The 24,123-nt window shown below is 37.1% G+C and overlaps 1 protein-coding gene across 1 annotated transcript in view; it reads left to right on the plus strand.

Moving 5' to 3' along the window:
• The window catches only part of LOC141331516 (nuclear factor 1 B-type-like), a 66,350-nt gene that overhangs the window by 31,265 nt on the left and 10,962 nt on the right, over positions 1-24,123 (plus strand). The window contains exons 3-6 of the mRNA XM_073836575.1: positions 16,975-17,028; positions 18,330-18,398; positions 20,496-20,616; positions 21,085-21,197. Of these exons, the coding sequence (XP_073692676.1) occupies positions 16,975-17,028; positions 18,330-18,398; positions 20,496-20,616; positions 21,085-21,197 (357 nt within the window). The remainder of the gene's footprint in view (positions 1-16,974; positions 17,029-18,329; positions 18,399-20,495; positions 20,617-21,084; positions 21,198-24,123) is intronic.

A 24,123-nucleotide genomic window follows, 5' to 3' on the forward strand; every position in this document is an offset into this window, starting at 1 on the left:
GGACTACGGAAGGTGACAGGTTTGGCTGTTAAGGGAAAAAATGTCTGCTTACGTTAGGTCAAGTAGAGAGTTGCAAAGAACAGAGGAAGTGGGAGAAAAAACAACAGGAGAAGAAAAAATGCCGGATGGGAAATTCCTGAGTTGCCTCTTGGAAAAGTTGACTGTTGGGACTAAGAGTTCCATCCGCCACTTCATTCTTATGAAGGAGAGGCTACAACGTTTGCACAAAAGAGCTCTTATGTGATTAACATGTGAACTTGCCTTTTGAGGTCATGTGAACAAAAACCATGAACTAACATCTCAGGCCTTTTAACGCTGCTTTGAGTTCTTTCCCTTTTTCTTAAGCCTTCCTCAGCTTCCTTTCCATCTGAGAGGTGTCTGCTAGGATGTTTGTTAAGAAATGCCACCTTTGTAGGTGAAAGAGAATTAACAGGCCTCCACTGAATTTGTCTGCATGACAGCTTGGCATTGTTCTTTATATCATTTTAGCGTTTTGGCAACCTGCCCCAAAAATTTAAACCGCACACAAAGACCTTTTGCATTCCATCCCCTAAAGCCAGGGAGGGTAGCCGTTGCCACACTGTGTGCATGAACGCCTGCTGTAACTTTTCTTCTAGACAAAGTATGATTTATAAAAACTAGGGCTGTCAATCGATTACATTTTTTTAATCGCGATTAATCGCATGGTTGTCATGAGTTAACTCGCGATTAATCGCACATTTTTATCTGTTCTAAATGTACCTTAAATTAATACTTTTTAAAGTTTTTAATACTCTAATCAACATTGGCATGGACAAATATGGATGCTTTAAGCAAATATGTGTTTATTATCAGTGAAACCATACTTGACATAGAGCATGAAGACTAACTTGTTTCAAATGTCATAGATGTTTTTCAAATAACTTGTTCATGTCTATTAGACACATGAAAAAACACCAGATTCCCATTACTTCTCTTTCTTTGCACTGAGCAATTTACTTACACAAGCCTGTTTACATTATTTGCAGGACAGGGCAGCTCACTGCTTCTGAACATGCAAAATCTACATTTATTATTACATTTGTTTGCCTCTCTGTGCCCACATACTGTAATTTAATGCAGCCAAGTTCTCAACAAAACTGTTTCCATTGTTTTGATTTAATATTTCTGTTATCAGAAAACCAAAGTAATATGAAATAATAACTGAAAAAAATCCTGAATTATGATCATGATTCTATCACTGAAAAGAATCATTTACCGGCATCTGGACATAAGTCACTATTCTCTGCATTATTATCGTTGTTTTTAATTTCCTTTTTGAATGCCTTCAGGATCCTTTGACTTTTTAGGAGTTTACCCATTTAAAGTTATGTGATCCCAAAAACCTGCTTCTTTTATTTTTTAATGTATTGTTTTGGTTATAATGTACTGATTGGAGAGCCTGGTCTCATGAAAATGCGCACTAGCACGACTTTCTGTTTCTATTTGGCGTGCTATTAATAAGTTAAAATTAACTTTAGCGTGCATATGATATCGCCGTTTTCACGTGCATACTCGTATGTGGCTTTACGCATCAACCCCACAGCACCAATCCTAACGTAGCCCGACTCCGCTTGCATTCATTAAATATGCCAGAAGTGCCGGTACGCACGAAAAAGTGCACGTACGCAAAAGGATAAAATACAGAAGTGCCTGCGTACCGGCCTACTTCAAGCACTGGAATGAACATAACATCTGTTTTAACTGAAAGCGCTGCTCCACTGCCGCTCGCTGAACAGAGCAGACGCAGATATAAAGAGAGGGAGGTGCGTACGCATTGGAAGACCTCACGCACGTTCAGCAAAACCGAAGAGCCTCAGAAACTATATTAGGTTTGTCCAATTATGTGTTTATGTATTGTTGCTAGACACTTTTCGCTAGGTTGGCAGCATCGTGCATCCATTTCTTTAACTATGGGCTAGGTAGTGGGTTAATCGCGCATTAATAAAATTAGTGCCGTTAAAATGAATTTGCGTTAACGTGCTATTAACGCGTTAATTTTGACAGCCCTAATAAAAACATGTTTGCTTGATGGTCTTGTAACTTCTTACAAGAAGTTACAAGGCCTTCTTTTATCCTTGTATATGTTTACTTTGAATTGATAAAAACCTGAAAGACAACATTTAGAGGAACTGTGAAAATAAACAGTATTTTCTTTTTGTGATCTCTCAGGCAGCACTCTCAAATGACCTGCTGAACATTATTGAGACGTTTCTTGAGACATTTTACTAGAAGTAGATCTCGTCCTCTGTTTTTTTTTTTTTTTTTGAGAGAGAGATTTGCAGGTTACAGAAGGTTGAAGACAAAGCTGTTTGCATAATAGGTTTGTTATTGGAAGCATTCCTCATTTTGCGCCAGGACCACGTTCTTTAATGCCAGGCTTTGTGTAAAATTGTTTATGGTTTTAGAAGAACAGAATATGAAATTCATTTAGCAGTTCCTCTTCTTACCATCGCCCATATAAACTGAGCACTGGAGCCAAACCACATGTTACTGTTGAAGCTCAAGGCCACCCCGGCAAGCCAAAGAAGCACATGGTGGATTTGCCTGCCTGAGCATCTGCCAGGGACGAGGGATCCTGCCACGTGAATTATGGAATTGCGTCGCTCCATTCTGGTGAGCTAGTCAGAGTTCTTTGAGACCGTTGGACAGTTGCTGCGGCAAGACTGGTCAATTGGCCGATCGCCTGCTTGCTGACCTTGCAGCGGTCATGTGCACTCTCCAGAGTGAAAAGAGACCCTGCCTTATTATGCCTGTATTAATCATAAACCGCTGGCTTTCTGACACTCTTCACAGGAAAGGCTTTGTCAGGGGAACACCATTCTGCCTTTGCAAGCTGTTTTCATGCACTTACTACATTTGCCAAATAGAAATAGTGTAAACTGAAGCTTTTTGTTTTAAATATGACAGCTTTCTCAAGAATCTCAATTACATAACTGTCCCAGAAAAAAAGTAAATGAAAAAAAAAAAAAAAAAAAAACAGTTTGATTTTGGCGACAAATTTCGAGAGATGGAACCAATGGATAAGGTCACTGATTGGCCACATGATAAAAATACATTTGGTTATGATGGATTTCAAGGAATTCCAACTGGTTTTTTTTCTTTAGTTATGTCACATACACCTACTGAAAGACAGTACCTGATAGTTACAGCCACTATTGACCAAATCATGCTAATCTCAGTAATACTTTAATGGTATTATATATAATATAGAATGGTATTATATATATATATATATATATATATATATATATATATATATATATATATATATATATATATATGGTTTCTTTTACATCCGTAGCTTGGCTATGAGGTAAGCATGTTACAGTCTTTAAGATTCTTATCTCAGGCACTTCTTGGGCCTTTTGTAGAAAAAGGCTCTAGAGACTTGATTCTTGAATATGTATAATTTTTCAGTGGTCACCATCGAGTAGGGGTGTCAAATCCTGTTCCTAGAAGGCCACTATCCTGCAGAGTTTAGCTCCAATCCTAATTAAACACCTGAACCAGCTAATTGAGGTCTTCAGGTTTTACCAAAAAACTTCCTGGCAGGCATGTTGGGGCAGGTTTTTAGCTGAGCTCTGCAGGACGTTGGACCTCAAGGAGCAGGATTGGATCCCATGCCACAGAAGGCTCAGATGCATATCAACAGTACATGATGCAGAGGTAAGAGCAGTTGATACATACCTGACAGGAGGGTGTTTATGATGAAGGGGGTCCAGAAGAAGGACTGTGTGATGGAAGTGAAAAAAGACATCTGCTGCAGGGAGCTCTGCTCTTTCTGATCTGCTTCTGACAGATTCAGGCATCAAGCTAAAGACTATTCCAGAGAAAATTGGGATATCATGATTAGGCATATTGATGTAAAGAAAGTCAAATCTTCTAACAGTAGCTGACACAACAAACTTGGTAGGATTACTTATTGTCAAGGACTCACCTTTTAAAGCCACAGTCAACAGTGATATTTGTCTCGATGCATGCTTTTTAAATTCGATCCCTTAGCTTATATTGGCTTATGGAGATCTGTTCATGACACCAGAAGCCTGTTTCCAATTAATTAAGGGACTATCTGACTAAACTAGGGACATAAGGACTCATAATTCAGCATTTTATGTAGGTGAGAACAAGGTACTGAATGTCAAGAGCGGTTTACAGGTAATAGATTTCTGTTGCACTAAGAGACACCTGCAGCCTCTATTTTAGACCTGGCTGAGGTTGCGTCTGTGTGCACTGAAATTAGTGGTGCTCATACATCTGTTGGTTATGTTGGGAGTCAGTTTTTATGTTTGTAATGACACATTAAACTCAGGGTTTCCTCCCATCTTGTTCCAGAAACGTGTGCCAGTGGAGCTGTCTAAATGAGTGTGTGCTTTGTTTCTTCTTTGTTTCGGGCCAAGATCTCGCCTTAGATGTGGCATTATATGATCCAATAATTCCCTCAACATCCTAATTAGGTTGCGTGTGTGTGTTTGTGTGTGTATATGGGTGCTAAACAGTGGCTGTCTGTCGCCTCTGGCCCAGCTGGAGTGAGGCCATACTTGGGTACTACTTCTCTACTGTGCTGGCACATTGCCCCGCCTTCTCATGCTTGAGCTGACACCCCATTGGCCCTCACCAAAAACAGAAGCTTGGCTATCAGCTGAGGTTGGCACTGTGATGACTTGTAGCTGAAGGAAACTCAGTTGCATAAGGGATGATGTACTGTTTGATTTTCCAACCTGCATCCCAACTTGCATTCTGTCCATCCTAAATAGTACGCAAGACTAGAATGACCACAATCCAGATCATAGTGTGTTAAAATAGTAAGTCAAAAGTGTGTGAATGATATGCTTTTCCTTTGGATTTTAGAATTAAAGTGTGAATCAGTGCATGTTAATATTGGCCACAGCCTCTAATGCAATATAAGATGATGATTTTGTTAATGTTAAATGTCAGTGGACATGTCATTTTAATATAGTTTATGGTAACCAATTTAGCAGCTTGTACATAACAACTGGGTTTGAAACACAATTTTTACTGATTTTCTTCACCAATATTTCTCTTTCTGTTTTTCATTTGTAATCAGTTCTTGAATATTGGATCTACTGATACATGATGCAACTTCGTTACCTTGTTAACTGGTAAAGTAACTTACCATTTTAATTGAACAATTAATAAAACGATTTCTGCACATTGGTTACAAGGTTATAAAAATCAGTTTCAGTGGCAATCGTAAAGAAAAAATATTAGTTTATTTTTAAAATATATTTGTACATTGCTCGTGAACGTGCATAAAATTTGCAACATAGAGTGCAACGCCAGTCTGTTTTTTGGGAATTTAGAAATATTTGACTTTAGTGAAAGCCACAAGTGTGTCCTCAAGAGTTTCTCAGTTTTTGTAACTTATTTTTAAACAAATCTAAAGAATACACTGTTAATTGTTTTAACAAACCACAGAAACCCCTGAAGCATGCTGGTGTAGATCCTGACTAACCTGCTCTGGTTTATTTGTTCCAGTATGCAAATGTCACCTCACCTAGAGTGCTAGCATAAACTGAACATTCTATACTATGGAGTAATAACTTCAACATTGTCTAAATCAGCATTCCTCAGCATGCCATTATTTTGTTCATGTGAATTTAGCTTTAAGGAGAGTAACTGCACATTGTGTACAAGAAAGATACACTTATTATGACATGTCCTGACAGTGGAAGCATAGCGAAGTGGTTGAACAGGATTTCTTCTCACACTGTGAGTGTGCAAGTATGCATGCACAGATGTGTGAGCAATGCTAATTTAGCTTTTAATTTTTCATTTTTTGAGAATAGTGCTCTGCTGAGCATGTAACTGATAGAAAGAGCATAAAATATTGCTTTAGATGATTAGTTTTAGTTTGAGCAATAAACATTGAGAGCTGTGATCTGTGCAGCACATGAGAGGTTAATTCTTGCCAGGACTTGCACTGTGTATGCCAACACTCTCTGAAAGAGAAAAGTTTGTTCTTAGCTTGCACTCTTCCAACCGAGAAAATATGAGATATAAACAGAAGACAACATAGTCTGTCTTAGTTTACAGATTTGGCTTTTCACAATTGTCAGTTTAGTTATTTAATGACTGACTAATACGTAATAGGACAAATAGTTTTATTCTTATGAATTTGGTTTTGATTTAATTACTTTTATTAATTGTTAAAATTATTATTTAACTTTTTATTAATATAATTTTTAGTTGTTATTGTTACTTTACCTGTTAGACAGTTTGCTCGGTATAACCATCTTGTAGAAGTTGCTCCTTTAAATTCATTCTCTTTAAAGCGCCGCAACTATGTCCATACACATTCAGACAGAAATCTTTGGCTGTTAAGTTGAGACTCATACTGTTCTTTGAGTGTCTAGAGCCATGAGTATTGCGTTTTTAGTGTTGGGTTAAAGGAGAAGTCCGGTGTGATATTGACCTAAAGTGTAATGAATCATGATACCGAGTGTGAACTTACCTTTGATAGCTCATCTCGGCTTGTCCCCTGCACTTCGAAATCTGGCACTAGTTAGCCGATGCTAAAAACAGGTTGTTGCTGAGGGTGGATTGGGGATCAGACTAGCCATGTAAATAAATCACTGTTTTACACCATTTACAAGGCACAAAGCAGCTCCACACTTAATTGGTAGACTTCCAAGGGCCCTGACATTTAAAACGAGACATTGAGAACTTTGAAAAAGCACTGGTAGTTTATTTACAAGAAGATTTATACAGACAGTACCTGCAGGAAATTTACCGGTCATCTTGAATTTAGTCACGATAAGTCGAGTGACGAGCAGGAAGGAAACTACAGCCTGATAAGTCACGTGAGTACTCGCGTTACTTTTGGACTGGAGTTAGTGCAGACAGTTGACAATTGCAAGGATGTCGGACGATATAGCTACTGATTTTTATGAAGTAGTAGTTTAGTTTCCTTCCTGCTTGTCACTCGACTTATTGTGACTAAATTCAAGATGGTGGCGACCGGTAAATCTCCTGCAGGTACTGTCTGTATAAATCTTCTTGTAAATAAACTACCAGTGCTTTTTCAAAGTTCTCAATGTCTCGTTTTAAATGTCAGGGCCCTTGGAAGTCTACCAATGAAGTGTGGAGCTACTTTGTGCCTCGTAAATGATGTAAAACAGTGATTTATTTACATGGCTAGTCCAATGCCCGATCCACCCTCAGCAACAACCTGTTTTTAGCATCGGCTAACTAGTGCCAGATTTCAAAGTGCAGGGGACAAGCCGAGATGAGCTATCAAAGGTAAGTTCACACTCGTTATCATGATTCATTACACTTTAGGTCAGTATCACACCTGACTTCTCCTTTAAGGTAAGCTTTCATTGCACATATGTTGACTTTGACTTTGAAAATGTGTATTTTTACGCTAATTTTCACAAACACTATACTACTACTGATCATACTCCAAACATACTCCATACAGGCATTGGCCTCCCATCATGTCATTCACAACTCTCTCTCTCTCTCTGCCTTTCTTCTCCTTCATTTCTCTCAATCCATTCCCCTCCCCATCTCTCCTCCTCTTAACTACTTGTGCAGAGTTAATGGATTGTTTTGGCTTGACTCCAACCACTGAGTGTCACCTCATTAGTGTTCCTCTCAACAGGAGCTACATATGGCAGAATGTCATTGGTTCCCCCCTTCTGCTTCCTCCGTCCTTGTCCGTAGAAGTCTCCATGAATGGGAAAATGTGCATGCATAATTTAATCTATAGTCTCAGCCTCTCCATCCCTCCCTCCTGCTTTCTCTTCACTCCTCCTTTCCTCACGTCTGATGGCTACAAAAAGGCTTGGACATTTGCCACAGCTACGGATGGATCAGGCCGATGGTGGCATCCCACGACTCCATGCACACTCATGCAAATAGACCGTTCACTAGGCCAGTCAAACAACAATACAAGCAGAAGTGATACGCAATCCGGGGGGTGGGGGGTGGGGGAGGGTGGACTTCTGAGAGGTTTCGTCGACAAGTTATTGATGTGTGTTATGATGACTAGGAACTAAGATCCCATTGGAAAGAAAGTGTGACTAAAGTTTGTAAGGCCAGACACAGCAATTGTGAACAAGTTTGATTTGACATGACCTCTATAGGCTTCCTTTGTTACTGAGGTGGAAAGCACCAACACACACACACATACTGTGCTGTCACAGTGGTCTGGTTATTTTTAACGTGACGGATGAGCCACCCTGGGTTCAGTGTTGTGCTGACATGGGAACATATGTACATCAGCGCTCTCTGCGTGATGTAGTGTGCTTCTCAGCCATTGTGTACGCTTTATGGTTGTATGTCTTTATTAACACAGTGTGTTATTGTGAAAACATGTGCCCAAAGTTACACGTGTGTAAGATGCCCTGAGTGACTTGTTTTCCCAGACACTTTTATTTGCACTTTTTTGAGCCACAGAAGGCAGTCTGAAACGCACACAATTTATCTTTTGTTTCAGTCTTGCTCTCTCTCTCTCTCTCTCTCTCTCTCTCTCTCTCTCTCTCTCTCTCTCTCTCTCTCTCTCTCTCTCTCTCTCTCTCTCTCTCTCTCTCTCTTTCTTTCTCTGTCTAGTTTGTCCTAGCATGATCCACCCCACTCCTATTTAACAGCCTGTCCTGTCTCTACTATTGTTAGGTTCTTCTTTTCAGCTCTGTCTCTCTTTCCCACCCCCTTTCTTTCTCTCTTCTGCTCAATCATTCATCCCTGGAGATTCTGACTTTAGCCTCTCTTCTTCATGTCTACAATCAAGTGCTTGAGCCTGGGCGGGAAACTGAGGCCAACTGAGGATGTGTGGCTGGGGATAAACTTTTCTTTTTTTGGAAATGATGGGTGGGGGGTATATGTGTCTGTTAATTGGGCTTTGGTCCCATATTCACACCGTGTCTGTGTGTGTGTTTAGACAGATTGTGTCTCAGAGTGGGTCAGTGTTTGTCTCAGACTGTGTGCGTAAAGACTGATCTGTGACATGCAGACCCTTGTGAAAGAATGCTAAATAGAAGAAATCGCAGTCTGTAATCTATTCAGATTCAATATTTTTTGATAAAATATTTTCCCCCTTGGTGAGCGTAAGACATTAAAAATCTTACAAACCCTCTTAAACGTTGTAAAATATAATATATATTTCTTTATATGTTATTCACATTTGCGTAGTGTATTTATGTTATGCTTATTTATATTTTTAAGTCAGTTTGTTAAAACCGACAAATGAAAATAATGCTGAAATGCAGTTTTAAGCAAAATTGCAGCAATGCAGTTGTCGATTTGAGTTTACATTTATCTAATATATGTAGCATTAATTTAAAAATACTTTGGAATTGGCACAGTTCGTTAAGTAAATGGTTAAATACATTTAAAGTGAGGTGCCATTAATTGCATTTTGAATTGACCATCAGCCCATCTATAGATCAGATGCCCGCTGGCACGAGTCTTATCTGACATTCACTCTCTAGAGCTCTAGAACTGGCATGCTGCTCACTATCTGTGTTTTGGTTACAGCAACTTTGATAAAGAGCTGTGATTTATCAACATTTGCCGTAATGAAGAGAGAGGGAGAAAGTGGATAGAGTAACAGAAAGATAAAAGTCAAGTCACCTTTATTTACAAAGTGCGTTTTTACAATACAGATTATGTCAAAGCAGCTTTACGGTAGTAGGAAAATATGGTGTCGATAAAACAAGAGGACTATAGTAACAGTCAATCTTGATCCAGTGATGTCATTGTCCAGCTCAGTTCAGTTTAAATCGTATCTGTGCAATCAAGTCGACGATACTGCCATAAATTAAGCCTCTCCAACTAAGCAAGCCAGAGGCGACAGTTCTTTGCCAGTATTGGCAAGCAACCAAAACTCCATCGGTGACAAAAATAGAGAAAAAAAACCTTGAGAAAAACCAGGCTCAGTCACATACACATCTGAAAGATTGATTTAAAAATGTTAAACAGGAAACTATGAGAAATCTTGATAGGCACTTTTTTAGTATGTGTACTAACGTCACAGCTGTATAGACCATTTCAAGGACGTAAACAATAACAAGCGCGTTGGAGCCCTACTGCGCATGTCCGGTCCTGAAGCATTTCCGGTAGCGCTATTTCTCCGATCTCTCAATGCGAGCACATTCTTTTAAAATCTAGCGAAAACGCTACAGTTAAGGTAAAAAAACTGCTCATTATCTAATCGATGCTGCGTGCGTGTACATGGGAGATTGCTAAAAGCATATCACATGGATGAGAACGGAAATGTGGCGAACATTTATTCGTACAATGGATGCCATCAGTCTGAAGAGAGACAGTGCAACTTACTTCATGTTTTGTTCCTAAGATATCCGGAGAGGTTGTTCGTGATTAATTCACTTGCATTGCGTGGTCAGTCTGTATTTCTGTTTAAATATTTGTTTTCATTAGTACATTACTTTTCACAATACATATCGTTTCAATACAACACTAAATGTATGCTATTAAACTAAGCGCTCAATGCTGTTATTACGTATTGAATTAATTTCAAAATGTGTTTGGTTTGGTCGTGTTTGTTGCTGTGGAACAGTGCAAGAAGAGGGTATGAATGCTCCGAGTCATCATGTGATCACAAATAAACAAGACGAACGCAATTCAATGCAGGCTACCGTGTTTTGCATTAACCTGTATATCTGCAGTTTAATAAATGCCCGCACAAACACACTACATACAGCAATCATAAATGTTTTTATGCACGTATTTACTGTACACACCCACACATTCTATATATATATATATATATGTGTGTGTGTGTGTGTGTGTGTGTGTGTGTGTGAAACTGAATACTGGTGTAATGTAAAGGCTGATGCCAATTCAGCTTTGCATAACACATTTTTTATAACAAAAAATCATTTAAATAATAAATCATGTTAATGAACATAAAATACTTTTTTCAAAAACATAAAAAAAAAATACTTTGTCCAAACTTTTGACCAGTACTGTATATAAACAAAGAACATTATCTCACTTTCAACTGTTTTTATTTCCAACACATGTATTGATATGTAAATATTTGTATGAACATAAAATGCTTCAACAAATGAAACAACAACAACTGAAACAACATTTGAACTGAAATGGAGTACAAAGGGGGAACAAATGTCAAAAGCAGCAGTCTGTATCTGGCCTGGTCATCAGTAGCTTTAAGTACTACACTGAATTGGTGAATACTACACTCAAGTTCTCAAACACATCTGGGTGTTCATATGGTCATATGTAGTTTGTCACTGCAGGATGATCAGATGTCCTTGGGTGTCTACAGATGATGGCTCTCCTAAGGATAAAAGTAGAAAAACAATTATTTAATATAATGCACAATATAAAAAAAATAATAATAATGCGATTATTGCTTAATACGTCAGTATATGTTGGAATTAACATTACCAAAGCTTACGTGATGGAAAAAATATTCACCATTAACATTACCTTTTGTAAACTACTGCTGATAACTGTTACACAATACCACGTTCAAGTTTACTTTCATGTTACTCACTGCATTTGTCAACTGACAAGATAACTAGACGACTAATATGAACTTAGTTATAGCCCACATAACACTTAGCAATAAAACAGAAATAAAAAACTTGCCTTTTTTTCACTAACGTTACACACAAATCAAAATGCAAGCTGCATATGTAAACAATGACAAAATGCTACTTTAAATTATACGGCATCATACTTGAAGAGTTAACGTAAAGATATACATACAATCAGATTAATTAAAAACGACATTTACTTGCCTGAATCGAAATGTGCGCTGTAATATCCTAGAGTTGCTTGTTGTTATCCAGCCTTCTCCTTCACTGCCGCAACTCGGGTACGTTTCTCGGAAATATACCGGTAAAACGCATCTCATAATGTTAGTTCCGGCCCAGGGGAAGCACACAACCACCGAACGACAAGAATCTAATTTTAAATTACACATTTAAACAGGAGGATTGTATATATATGACCGCAATCCCACTGTTCATAAAGCGCTTCTCGCCATTGTTTTCAATGCGCTGGATCATTAACCGGAAACTTCCTGGGACCAAAGACGTCACTTCCTTAAGCCGCCGAATAGCGCTTGAAATGGTCTATAGTGTGAGGTCACAAGAGCGGGTGAGTGACCAGCACACACAAACACACTCTCAGTTGCTGGGTGTCACTCACTCACACACAATATTTACAAGATTGCAGCTGTACCGTTCAAAACATTTCGGCCAGGGCTGCCCATAATTAGGAGATATTTCTGCCTCTCAGTCTCCTCTACTGTCTCTCTCTCTCACTCTCGCTCTCTCTGCTTGGCTCAGGACTCAGGGTAGAGTAAGAGGAGGAGGAGAGAGAGCGTTCTTGGCTCAGGCTTGGTTTCTTTGGCAAACATAACTGTACATGTGTGCAGCTTTCTAAAATGGCTGCCAGACGCCTCCTCCTGAAATGTCGACGGTATGCACGCGTCAGGTCTGTTTGCGCGTGTGTTTGCGTGCACGGGGTTGGGGTGTAATACATTGAATTAAAGTTGCTGAAGTATGTGATAGTTCTCAACTACACACAAAACAAAGACTGCTCAGATTACAGGGGGACGGAGCCACGTGTAAGTGGGTTCATAGATCCCAGATTCAGGTATTGGAGGTATTCATTCTGCATAATGACATTACCTTATGTTGTGGTTGGAATTATTACAGAAGGTGTAATTGTGACAGCTGTATGGATGCTATTCAGCAGATAAGGTGGCACAAAGGTACATCGCATCGTATTCTACAATGAGCTCATGTTGCTTCTATTCATGTAGATATGATCCTAGATCAGATGTCTTCATCTTAGATTTTTAGTTGCCAAGACAAGCACCACTATTACCTTTGCTTATACTATTCAACAAACCCATAACTTTAAAGGGATAGTTCACCCAAGAATGAAAATTCGGTAACACTTTCTATGAAGCCTGTATTTATAATACATTATAAGAGTATTCTTAAGGCATTATAATACATTAATAATGCATTATAAAAAACCTTATAATATGTTGTATCATCTTATGAGTATTCATAAGAACAGTTTTAATGTATTATAATGTTTTACTTATTTGTGGTTATAGCTTTTAAGAGTATGATTACCTCCTCCATTGTTATAACATATTATAAGTCTCATATCTTGCCATGTTTCTCATGTCACTTTACTTAAAGCATACAAAGACCACTTATAAGTAATAATAATAATATTTCTCAAAGAGCCATAAGATCAGGTATTAGATGAGATAAATGTGTAATATGACACATTAGTATTATCAGTTTGATTATTTTAATGGTACCCTTTAGACAGCTTTTTATAAGTAACTCTGCAACTGCATGTCAGCTAACAGTAATTTTTATGTAATATTTTTTTTTTTTAAATTTGTATGCAAAATATATGCTAACACTGTATTTTTGGTTCCCCAAATGACAAACTGATTATAAGTAACTTTGCAAGCATGTTAAACTTCTACTACCTAGCCTAACCTTAACCTAAGTCTACTAATACTCTACTAATACTACTAATAAGGAGTGTTAGTTGACATGTAGTTAAAAAGTTGCGTATAGTCAATAGACTAAGGGGACTGTCAAAATAAAATATAATATAAATGGAAAAAAAAATGTAATATGATATAGTCCATTGTAAATTAGGTAGATTAAATATGTGTGTTATAAATAATCATAATCTTAAAAGTTATAACCTCAAATACTCAAGTATTATAATGTATTATAATTGCTGTTATGAGTATTCATGAGATGATATAACATATTATAAGGTTTATTATAATGCATTATGCATTCATTATAATGCCTTAGAAATACCCTCATAATGTATTATAAATAGGGGCTTCATAGAAAGTGTTACCGTAAAAATTGTAAACCAAACAATTTTTACTCATTGACTTGCATTGTTTGGTTAAAATTTTTTTTAAAAAAATCATTGTTTCACAAAAGAAATTATACAAATTTGAAACGTCATGAGGGTGAGTAAGAATGACTGAACTGAACTCAAATTCTTAGGCTTTTTAGCATTGTGACACACCAGGTCGGTGGTTGTCAGGCCACCACTGAGGGTCTGTGATGTTGAATTGATGCGGACTGAATTGAAGATCAACTGATGAACATGATTCATGTACGGTCACACTTCAGTTTGGGGACAAATCTCATTATTAACTAACTATGATTTCTGCCTCAATAAACTTCTAATTTGCTGCTTATTAATAGTTAGTAAGGTAGTTGAGTTGTTAAGATTAAGGGATCTGAACAATTTTCATGCAGAAAAAAAGCATTAATATTTGCTTTATAAGTACTATTAAACAGCCAGTATGCTAGTAATATGGATGCTAATAAGCAACTAGTTAAAACTGAGAATTGGTTCCAAAAGTGTTACCAATTTTTCTTTCTGAATGACAAATATAGACTAATGCCACTTGATGGTGTGGAGAGTAATTTCCTCTAACACAGGCATAGAACATGCACTAGTTCTTTGATGTTGTGTCACAGGCTATAAGGATAACTCAACTACTGCTTTTCTAACCCATCAGACTTTTAACTGTCACCTGAAGGATGATAATACAGATGGAAAATACCAGTATACCAGTTTATAGAGAACAGACTATCATAGGATTTGAGAATAAGCTCTTTTAACTTATGAGCCAGTGAGCAATGACCTTGCAACCCTAACCACCAGGAATAGCAACCACATAGTAACATGCTACAAACCACTCAGAAGACCTTAGAAACTGCACTTGCAACACCCTGGAATATATTCAGAACACCCTACTATCATGGCAAAGAGTTTAGCATGTGCAAACAGCTCACATTCTCTTTAGAAAAATGTTATACCTTATTTTTCTTATGGGTTACTGTGCAAAGAAAGAAAAGATTAATTTCCCCCTCCTCAGTCTGCCCTCTCTCTTCCTTGTTCTCTCCTTGGACTGTTTATTTGTTTAAACAAGTGGCAGGGCTGTTGGGTGCCAAGGGTTGTTGTGCTTGGAGAAGCTTAGAGAGTTTCTGGGGTATGTATCTTTTTTACACACAAATACACACACACTCAGCTTCACCCTGGCCAAACTGTTTAAATGTTGAAAAACCCTTACCATGTATAAAACCCAACCATGTCTGTGTGTGCGTGTGTGTGTGTTTAGTGTCTTTACAATTTACAAAAGAGCTGGCATTGTAGATATAATATTACTTATTATGGCAAAACATAAACATGATTTAATTTTTAATACAAAATATTAACTTTTCTGTTGAAATGAGCCATGGTTAGTTTCTTTTATATCATTGTGTACCATAACAGTGTACCTGGATCAGAACTGTGTGTACCAGCTTGCCCCATTGTTGTGCTCTGCTTTTAATCACTCAACATTCATGCAAGTTTGTATTTAGAGGTTAAAAGTATTTCTTCACCTTTCTTAATTTCTCTCTTGGGGTATCAGCATGGTTGGAGATGTGTTTAAGCAGACTGATGGATTACAGCATTACAGTGTCACAATAATGCTTCTTCAATCAAAGATCAACCTTCTCCTAATCAATCTAAGAACAAAAAAAAAAAAAAAAAAAAAAAAAAAAATCTCAATGCAGAAATAGCTCTTAAAATTTCTCACAAATGCACTAGAAAAAACACAAGCTTTCTCTAAACTTTTTTTAAACTTAATGTATGTTGTTCTCTTGCTTCTTTGTCATTGTTGAGCTGAGGCCAAGAACATTCCATATTTGTAGCTCTGTTTAATGGTCATTGTTGAGGAAGGTGGGATTTATTTCTCTCTCTCTATTTCTTTAACTCTGCCCCTATAACTTTCACTTCTGAAATAAAGCTTATGAAGAAAGGAACGAGTGTTTCAGCTCATTTTCTTTTTTTACTTTTTGTATTTACTGGCCAAGCCATATATATATTGACTAGAATTAATTTCTTATTTAAGCTTTGTACATTTAGATTACTTATGATATCATCTAACATTTACCTAAATTTAATTTAGATTGTAAAGTCGGCCACAACATAAAAATAATTCTTGCTTTATCACCACCAGTCAGAATTTTTAGATCATTAGGAGCATCCCTAATATTGTACTTACTGTGATCTTGAAAAAAGCCAATTATTAGTTCCTGAAAAGGTAAATGTGCTACACTGAAGGTGTGTCATTACCAGTATAGAATCAAGGGAAGGTTCTCTTAAAGGTTCTTTAAGGTAACATTATTAATCATGTGAACATTAAAGCACACATCAGCGACAGACAGGATTCTTCTAATTTTTCCTCCCCCACTCTCTGCTTTGCTCATGCCCTGCAAGGTGGGGCGAGTGTTGTGTGTGTGTCTCCATTTTACTTTTTGTGGGGAATATTTCAGCTTTGCCTTTGCCTGTTCTTACGTCCTGCTTTTCACCTCCCTCTTTCTTCTCTCATACCCCCTCACTGAAAGAAACAAGCATGTTTCTGCACACATCTGGCCTGTCTTGTCAAGACCCAGTAACTGTAGTTTCCATTTCAGGAAACAACAAAGGGGCAGCAACGACCATAATGGCTGTCTGCTATACCAAACTTCACAAACTTATATAAAACTTGCTGATCAGCATGACAAATTTACATGATCTCTGTCATAAATGTGTTGTTAGTGATCTAGTTCAGAATCTGAGATATTTCTTATTCATTTAAATATATTTTAAAATGCATGTTGTAAATCTTCAGGTTATTTTAATTTTTTTTTGGATAATTTATTTGTTTGAAAGCATTAAAAATTTGTCCCCTATTTATTCTTTATACATTATGTATTTTTGTTGCTCTGATATTTATTTTTTCTAAGAGGAATGATTTTCTAAATCATAAGAGCTAAACAAACATGAGAAAACACTGGAAGTGGATGAAAAATTACAGTAAAGTGCAATACTGTCATCTGTAGAGCTACTGATCATTCTGGGTTTTGTGTTTTAATCCACCACCTTTATTTGTGTTTTCAGACTCGCAACAGTCAGGAAGTCCTAGCAACAATGAGCCTGGCAAGAACCCTCCAGGTATGTCAACACAATGTAAAAATGCACCAACTTCTCTAGTAACTACTGCCAGGTGCTGGTGTACCCTTAATAATGACACACCATAAAACAGTTAAGGCCTCATACAGATAAATCTGCAAATCATCCTGCATGACATCCATGTTAGGTGATTGTTTCAGTCTCATTATTCATTATTTAATTTTGGTTACCGCAGTCATAGAGTTTTTTTTTTTAAATATAAAAAAGAAATTCAGGCCTATAAAAATAGTTGAAATTACCAGACACACCACATGATATTGTTGCTGGGTATTAAGAAATTTGCCATTTAAAAATCCTTCAAATGAGGTCTCAAATAATCTCGATCAAATATATTTTATTTTTTAATTTGATCATTTAGCAGCTACATTCCAGCTAAACAAAGTGCCAAAAAAAGTCCTCAAATTCAACTCTTTAAAGAAATTATACTAAAAGAGGCTTATTTGATCAGAATATGTTGGTTTTCACTATAATTATACTCAGTTCTCAGCACAAATTAAAGGCTGCAAAGCCGCCATGTGATGTCTGTGATTTTTACAAGAAAAACAAAAACTGCCATTTATATAAAACAAGCCATGTCATGACATCACATCACCAGTCCTGTCAGATCTGGGTTTGCGCAGGTTTTGCTGATGGCATGTGGAGCGAGTAGCGGTCCTGTCTAACAGTGTCCATTTGTCATGCCAGCAAAACCTGTGTTGGTTCCCTTGGACTCACCTGTGTTTTCTTTTCCTTTTTTTGTCTTATAGCAGTTACTGTTATGTAATGTGTAAAGAATGAAAATAATGGAGAGTGTAATTCGTTCTTTACCTCAAGAGTAGGTTGTGCATTTGCCCCTGCCAGGTAAAATAAAGCTCTCAGGCCACAACTCAGACCCAACTAGTACTGCTACAATGGAAACCCTGGCCTTCACTGCACTTCCTATTGGACTTTGCAGTGCAATGTGGGAAAGACTTGGATGACCTGGCATGCACTGTGAGGCTGACCCTGTGGGGCTGGTCTTTTTTTGGCATGAGTTTGGAATGCAATGTTATGTATTAGTTGGCTTTTTCTGAACATAATCCATCTAGTCTGTAAATATTACAAGTCATAGTTAGTGTTGTCATGTTTCTGAAAGTAAAGATTAAATGGTGATATAGATAAAAGATTATTTGTTTTATCTATGTGGAAACTGAAATATTTTCACTCAACTGTCTGGATACCAAATACACAGCTTTTGAAATGTCCTCATGTGTATGTATTAAGTAAGGATATGTGTCTGAAGAAAATTCTCTTGTCTCCTACAGTTTACTTGGAAGACAGCTTTATTAAATCAGGGGTCTTTAGTGTTTCGGAGCTGATTAGAGTATCCAGAAGTAAGTCTCTCTCTCTCTCCACACACACACACACACACACACACACACACACACACACACACACACTGTATGATAGCATTTCATAGACACTGTTTTTTTACAGAAATGTTTTACAGAAGTAAAGATACTGTAAATCCTGATATAAATTTGTTGATTTATTTGTAGATTTATCTGTAGATAAATCCATAGACTTAATGCAAAACATGACATTCAAATAGCATGGACCACTTTATTAATGCTGACAAGTTGACATTTTTTACTGTATGTGTTGGAACATTTTTAAAAATGTGACTCGCATAAGTATTAAAAAAAACATCATTTTATGATTATATTTATATAAATTTATGTATAATCTACAAATAAATTTACGGATGATATCTTGATGATATCTCTAGTTTTGACAGTTTGATCCCACAAGTATAACTAAGTAAACATACAGAGCAACACAACCAGCATGCTTTATGCCTAAGCATTCCTGATTTAGCAAGGGAGGGACTTGCCCAGAACATGTGTGGAAAATCCAGTCTGGCGAGTCTTGTGTGTGTGTGTGTGTGTGTGTGTTCACTAGTTTTGGTGCACAAACACGCAGAAGTTTATGTGTAGACATGCCTGCCTTCATCAAAGAGGATGACAGATGTTCCAGAAGGAATCTTTCTCTGATGGCTGAGGACAATGTTGCCCTCAGGCAAGATTTGTACAAATTGCCAAAGGGGTTATCAGGGCAAACACAAACACAAAGACGCTCGTATTCACCCTAAGGGTGAATGCACTCTGTGACGCTGTAACTGATCCATGTCACACCTAAATGTAACACAACGCTCACGATCTGTCCCACATACACACACACCACCATCATTGTGGCCTCTATGATCCTCTGCTGTTTGGAAATGCATTTTACAATAAAGCATTAAGCCATACGACTTAGAGAAAACTGCATGTATCACACAAAAAAAAGCTGTTTGTCTGTCAACTCCTTGAATAAACTGACAGTTTATTCAAGGAGTTGCATACTTAAGGTCCTAAATATATTATGAAGTGGCTTTTGTGTACTCCTGTAATGCAGTTCAGATAAGGTTATGAAGTGTGTGCAGATTGTTGTGATTGCTCATTTTAAGTACAAATGTCATACCTGCTCACTGTATTAATGCGGCGGCAGCAGATCCTGGGCTCATTGCCAGCAGAGACTGACAGTAATTTCACATGTGTTTCCTTCACCTAAGACCCTCAGGCCATATCATGTCATACATGAGAACACACATTCTGCTAAAACTTGATGCAATTTACTATTTACTGCAAAAGAGAAAACTAACAAACAAACAAACAAACAAACAAAAATTGGATATGAAACTCTTAACACTATTTCACAAACAGTTACACAAACTTTCCAAATTAATTTGGTAAAAATGTTTTAAATTTTGCATGGACAAATCATCATAACAAGACAGAATAAATAACTAACTGTGATTATTCTATATTTTCCAGTTTTATTTACAGGGAAAGTTATATAGTTATATTGCATTTGACAAATATTTGTATTCAGAGAAACTTATGGTTAACTTATGGTAACATGGTACATGTGTTATATGAAAGATGCTTATATGAAAGAAGCTTCAATTCTACAGTGTACGCTAGTCATCTAATGAATCACTTATTCTTATTACGAAAGGTACATAGACATTTTGGTATATGTACCTTTCATAATATAGTATTGAGCAATCTTTTCAAAAAGACTAAACTAGCTGTGTCATGCTATTGTATGTAAACAAAGAGGCTAGTGGCAGTGGTTAGACCACTGAATGGTGCTCTGGCTCTTGTGGTTTCTCTGTAGATATGATATCTCTGACACATTTCATACTGTTGCAGCCCTTTTCATACTGTTACAGGCTGTTCTCTCTTAGATTGAGTTACAGCTAGACTCATGTTTGGGTTTGCCTTCATGCAAATGTTGCCTTGAAAAACAGATTCAAACTGAGAGCGAGAAAAAAAGTGTCAAAAGCGATTTAGCTGATTGACGCTTTATGCCAAATATAGGATGTAAGTTACTCCATGTTTTTACATATTCCAAACCACTGTTTTTTCTCTCTTTCTTCTCACCAGCTCCTATCACACAGGGTGCAGGAGTGAACTTCCCTATGGCTGACATGCCAAGTCAGCCGTATTATCAAGACCTGAACTCAGGAGTGAGTTTACACCGGTCCCTCTCGTCCCCTCATGGCAGGTTAGCACACATGTTCAAACAGCACATCGAAACACATATATTATTACACATTGTTTTCTTGTCATTTTAATCCAATTATTAGTAAAGATAGATTTTGTAACCAGACTTTGCCAAGATCAGCTAAACAAACATAACAGAAGCTATGTTTTGAACTGAACTATTTTATAGAAATAATTATTTAAAAATAAATAAATACATAAGTAATACTTCTGTAAAAAAAATCTGTGAACATTTTACCTACAAATTTACTTTCATTGTATATCAGTGTTCATTAAAATGTATTTTTTTTAATACAAATTGCTTTCATAATACATTTATTATGTTAACTAATTATGTTAACTTATATAAGGACCTAATTACTCTGTGACCTGTATTCTAATGGCAAATTTTATTTTTTTAAATGATTTTAAATGTCACAGGTGGGTGTAGTCAATAGGAGGTTAATGTTCATTCTTCTGTCCTCTGCAGTAAGCGGCCTAAGACGATCCAAGAGGACAGTATGGAGACTAGTCCCACCGGGCCAGACTTCTACCCGTCCCCTAGTTCACCGGCCAGCAGACCCTGGCATGAGAGAGACCAAGGTGAGACGGAAACTATTTATAGTTACTCCTATTCAGCATTGTTACTCTCTTAACCCCTCTCTCCTCTGTGTGAAGATGTTTTCTGTGTGATTTTCCCCTCTCTTCAGATCTCGGTTAAGTGTGATGTTGATAAACTGGTCTTTACTCTTGCAGCACTTTGTGAACTCTTCGTGGAAAACTGAACGAACCATCAGTCAGCATCAGCCTGTGGCATTTTCATAACCTCTGCTGTCCTTCTGAATACTTATAAAGCAACAAATAATGATTTTCTGAAAGTATGACTAGTGTGACAAGGATTTTCATTCTTGCGTGTGCTACTTTCCAGTGTGCTGCATAACTAGAAAAAAGAGACAGTTGTCCTGTTCTGTGTTTTGAGTGAAACCTTCATTTATTAAGGGAGTAGTGACACATTTTTGCCAGATGGATCTGTGCAGTCTTGTTTTGTGTGGGCATGTGTGTGTCACTGTTGGGTATGTTTTCATTCTTGTATAGTTAAATGGCTACATTTACAGGAATGTTTTTTTAAAGCTCAGTTTAAGCCTAATATTACCAATATACACAAAAAACTTTAATATACATATAAGAACAAATCCTTCAGATGTAGATCAGACAAGCCTGGTTTCCTGTCTGCATGGGTTGGTAATTGATTATCCATGTTTCCCCCTTCATAAAGGGGATTTGTCTGGCGTGTGGCAACTATTGAACTTGACCTGATTTTTAAAATGGGTGTGTCAAAGGTCAGAGTAGGGTTGTGACCTTTGAGTTTAGACATCAGATCCAGATGGGATGGGTGGTGGAGGTATGGGGGTGGAATGTGAGAACTCATATTCTAACGCTGAGTCTGCACCATCAGTTACCTTCATTACACACTCACTCTTATGCCTGTCACCTATTTTTTTGCAATAGACAGTTTGGATCCTGCCAAAAGATTGTTATAAGAAGGTTTTAATAGATTAGTTTAAAACATTTAGTCAAGAGAGAAAGATGTACACTCAACTATTTAAATTTTTTTTTTTTTAGCTGTAATTAATTTAGGTTCCATGCTCTTTTCCCTGAAAAGAGGACTCACTGCTTTTATTTTTTAAACAAATGTTATTTATTATCCTCCTTGTATGCACTAGTTTTTGATGCTTATGTTAGGGCTATCAATTTAACAGGTTAATTTAGTTTGATTAATTATGAAGAAAATAAGGTGATACAAAATTACAGCCTCAAAGTCTTTGTTGGAAACACTGACAAACGCAGTTGAATGGATTGCTGCAATTTCTGTTTAATGATTTACTCATCTGCCAAAACAGTGACTTAAAATGTTTTTTGTTTGGGTGCTTTTCTGACCAAATATTCATTAATGTAATTAAGTAATTTTATTTATGCATTTTTTTTTCTGTTTATTTTATTTTGTCTGATGCCGTTATTTTCCTGATGAGCTGTTGTGAGAGATGGGATGGGGATAGGGTAGAGCTCATGAGAAAGTGGTTTGTTTTGTAAAACCCATATCAGAAAGAGCAAAACATGAATATTAAAGCCATATGAGGACTTGACAGAAGGAAACTGCCTCAGCCAAAACCCAATCCTCACACACAAACACACTTAAACAGTAATATACCTTTCTGATTTCATATCAAATCAACTTACTGAAAGGAAAATGTCTTTGTGAGACCACTATCTTGATTCGGCCACAAATCTCCATCCTTTTTTTTCATGTATGGAGCAGCCCTGGGAATTGTTGATATGGCCTGAAAAAAACTGATACATCAGTTTTTCTGACATGTGTGTTTTCGTTACATGTTCTCCACACACACATTTGTTTAGGCTTTTTGCGAAGGTTTTTCAGAGAGCAAATTCTTTTCCACTCATCTTCTTTCTCTCTATGTCCCGTCCACCTTACTTCTCTTCCTCTTTTGCTCTCTCCCTCTCTTCTCAAACACATGTAAATATATTCCTGAGGGAGCACCATCTTACCTTCTAACAGCTTATTCTTTTATATATTTTTTTCTGCTGTTCTGCAGTAACAGGTGTGACAAAAACATTATTTGAAAATTGTGTTTTTTTTTTTAAAGTGTAAAAGCCGGTGTATCCAGACACTGTTAAAATGCCTTAACTGCAAATTTGTAGATTATGTTTAGGAAACTTAGTTTTTATTGTCATAAGCAGTAGTGGGAAAAAGTACATTTTGGACCCTGGGAAGGACTCAGAGGCACATGGAATCCCCCTACATTCCAATTCCTTTGTGCTTTTTGAGAGATCATTTACCTTTTTCCTGCTATCACAACTCTTGAGGCTAAGAGAGAGTGAGAGAGATGGAGCATTTATAAAGTTAAATATACAGAGACGTAGTGTAGCAATTCATTTCTTCATTTAAAGCATCTGCGCATATCCAAACACACAATCTAAGACAGTATACATCATGAGATGTGCTTGCCGAAATGTCATTAGCTCACGGATCTGTTTTCTTCCCCCTCCCTCAGTTTTTCTTATTTCATTATTCTGATTTCACTGCGGCTACCCCCCCCCCCCCCTTCTTTTCTGTTTTCTCATCTCATCTATGATTGTCAGGGAGGAGCGCCAGAGACACGCAGGCCAAGCACTATGTCTCCTCCATGTCTGCTGATGAAGAGACTTTTTTTGACTCTTGTTGGAAGATATAAAGTTAATGTTTTCCTTACACAATCAAACTAGATAGATTATACCCTGCATTGCACTACAGAGAGGGAACGCGAAAGAGAAACATAACGAGACATGAAAATGTCAAAATACCTTTACTTGGATGCTCAGTTTAGTCATTTTTATGATGATTTAGTCAACTTTTTTCTTTTCTTTTTAAAGTCAATTTTAAAAATGTGTACTTCTGCTCATCTGTAGATTTAATTTCCTACACTGAACTTAGTTTAGCTTATATCTGACCTCCCCTGTCTTTTTTATTTTT

Source organism: Garra rufa, chromosome 3, assembly GCF_049309525.1.
Source record: "Garra rufa chromosome 3, GarRuf1.0, whole genome shotgun sequence".
Classification (NCBI taxonomy): Eukaryota; Metazoa; Chordata; class Actinopteri; order Cypriniformes; family Cyprinidae; genus Garra; species Garra rufa.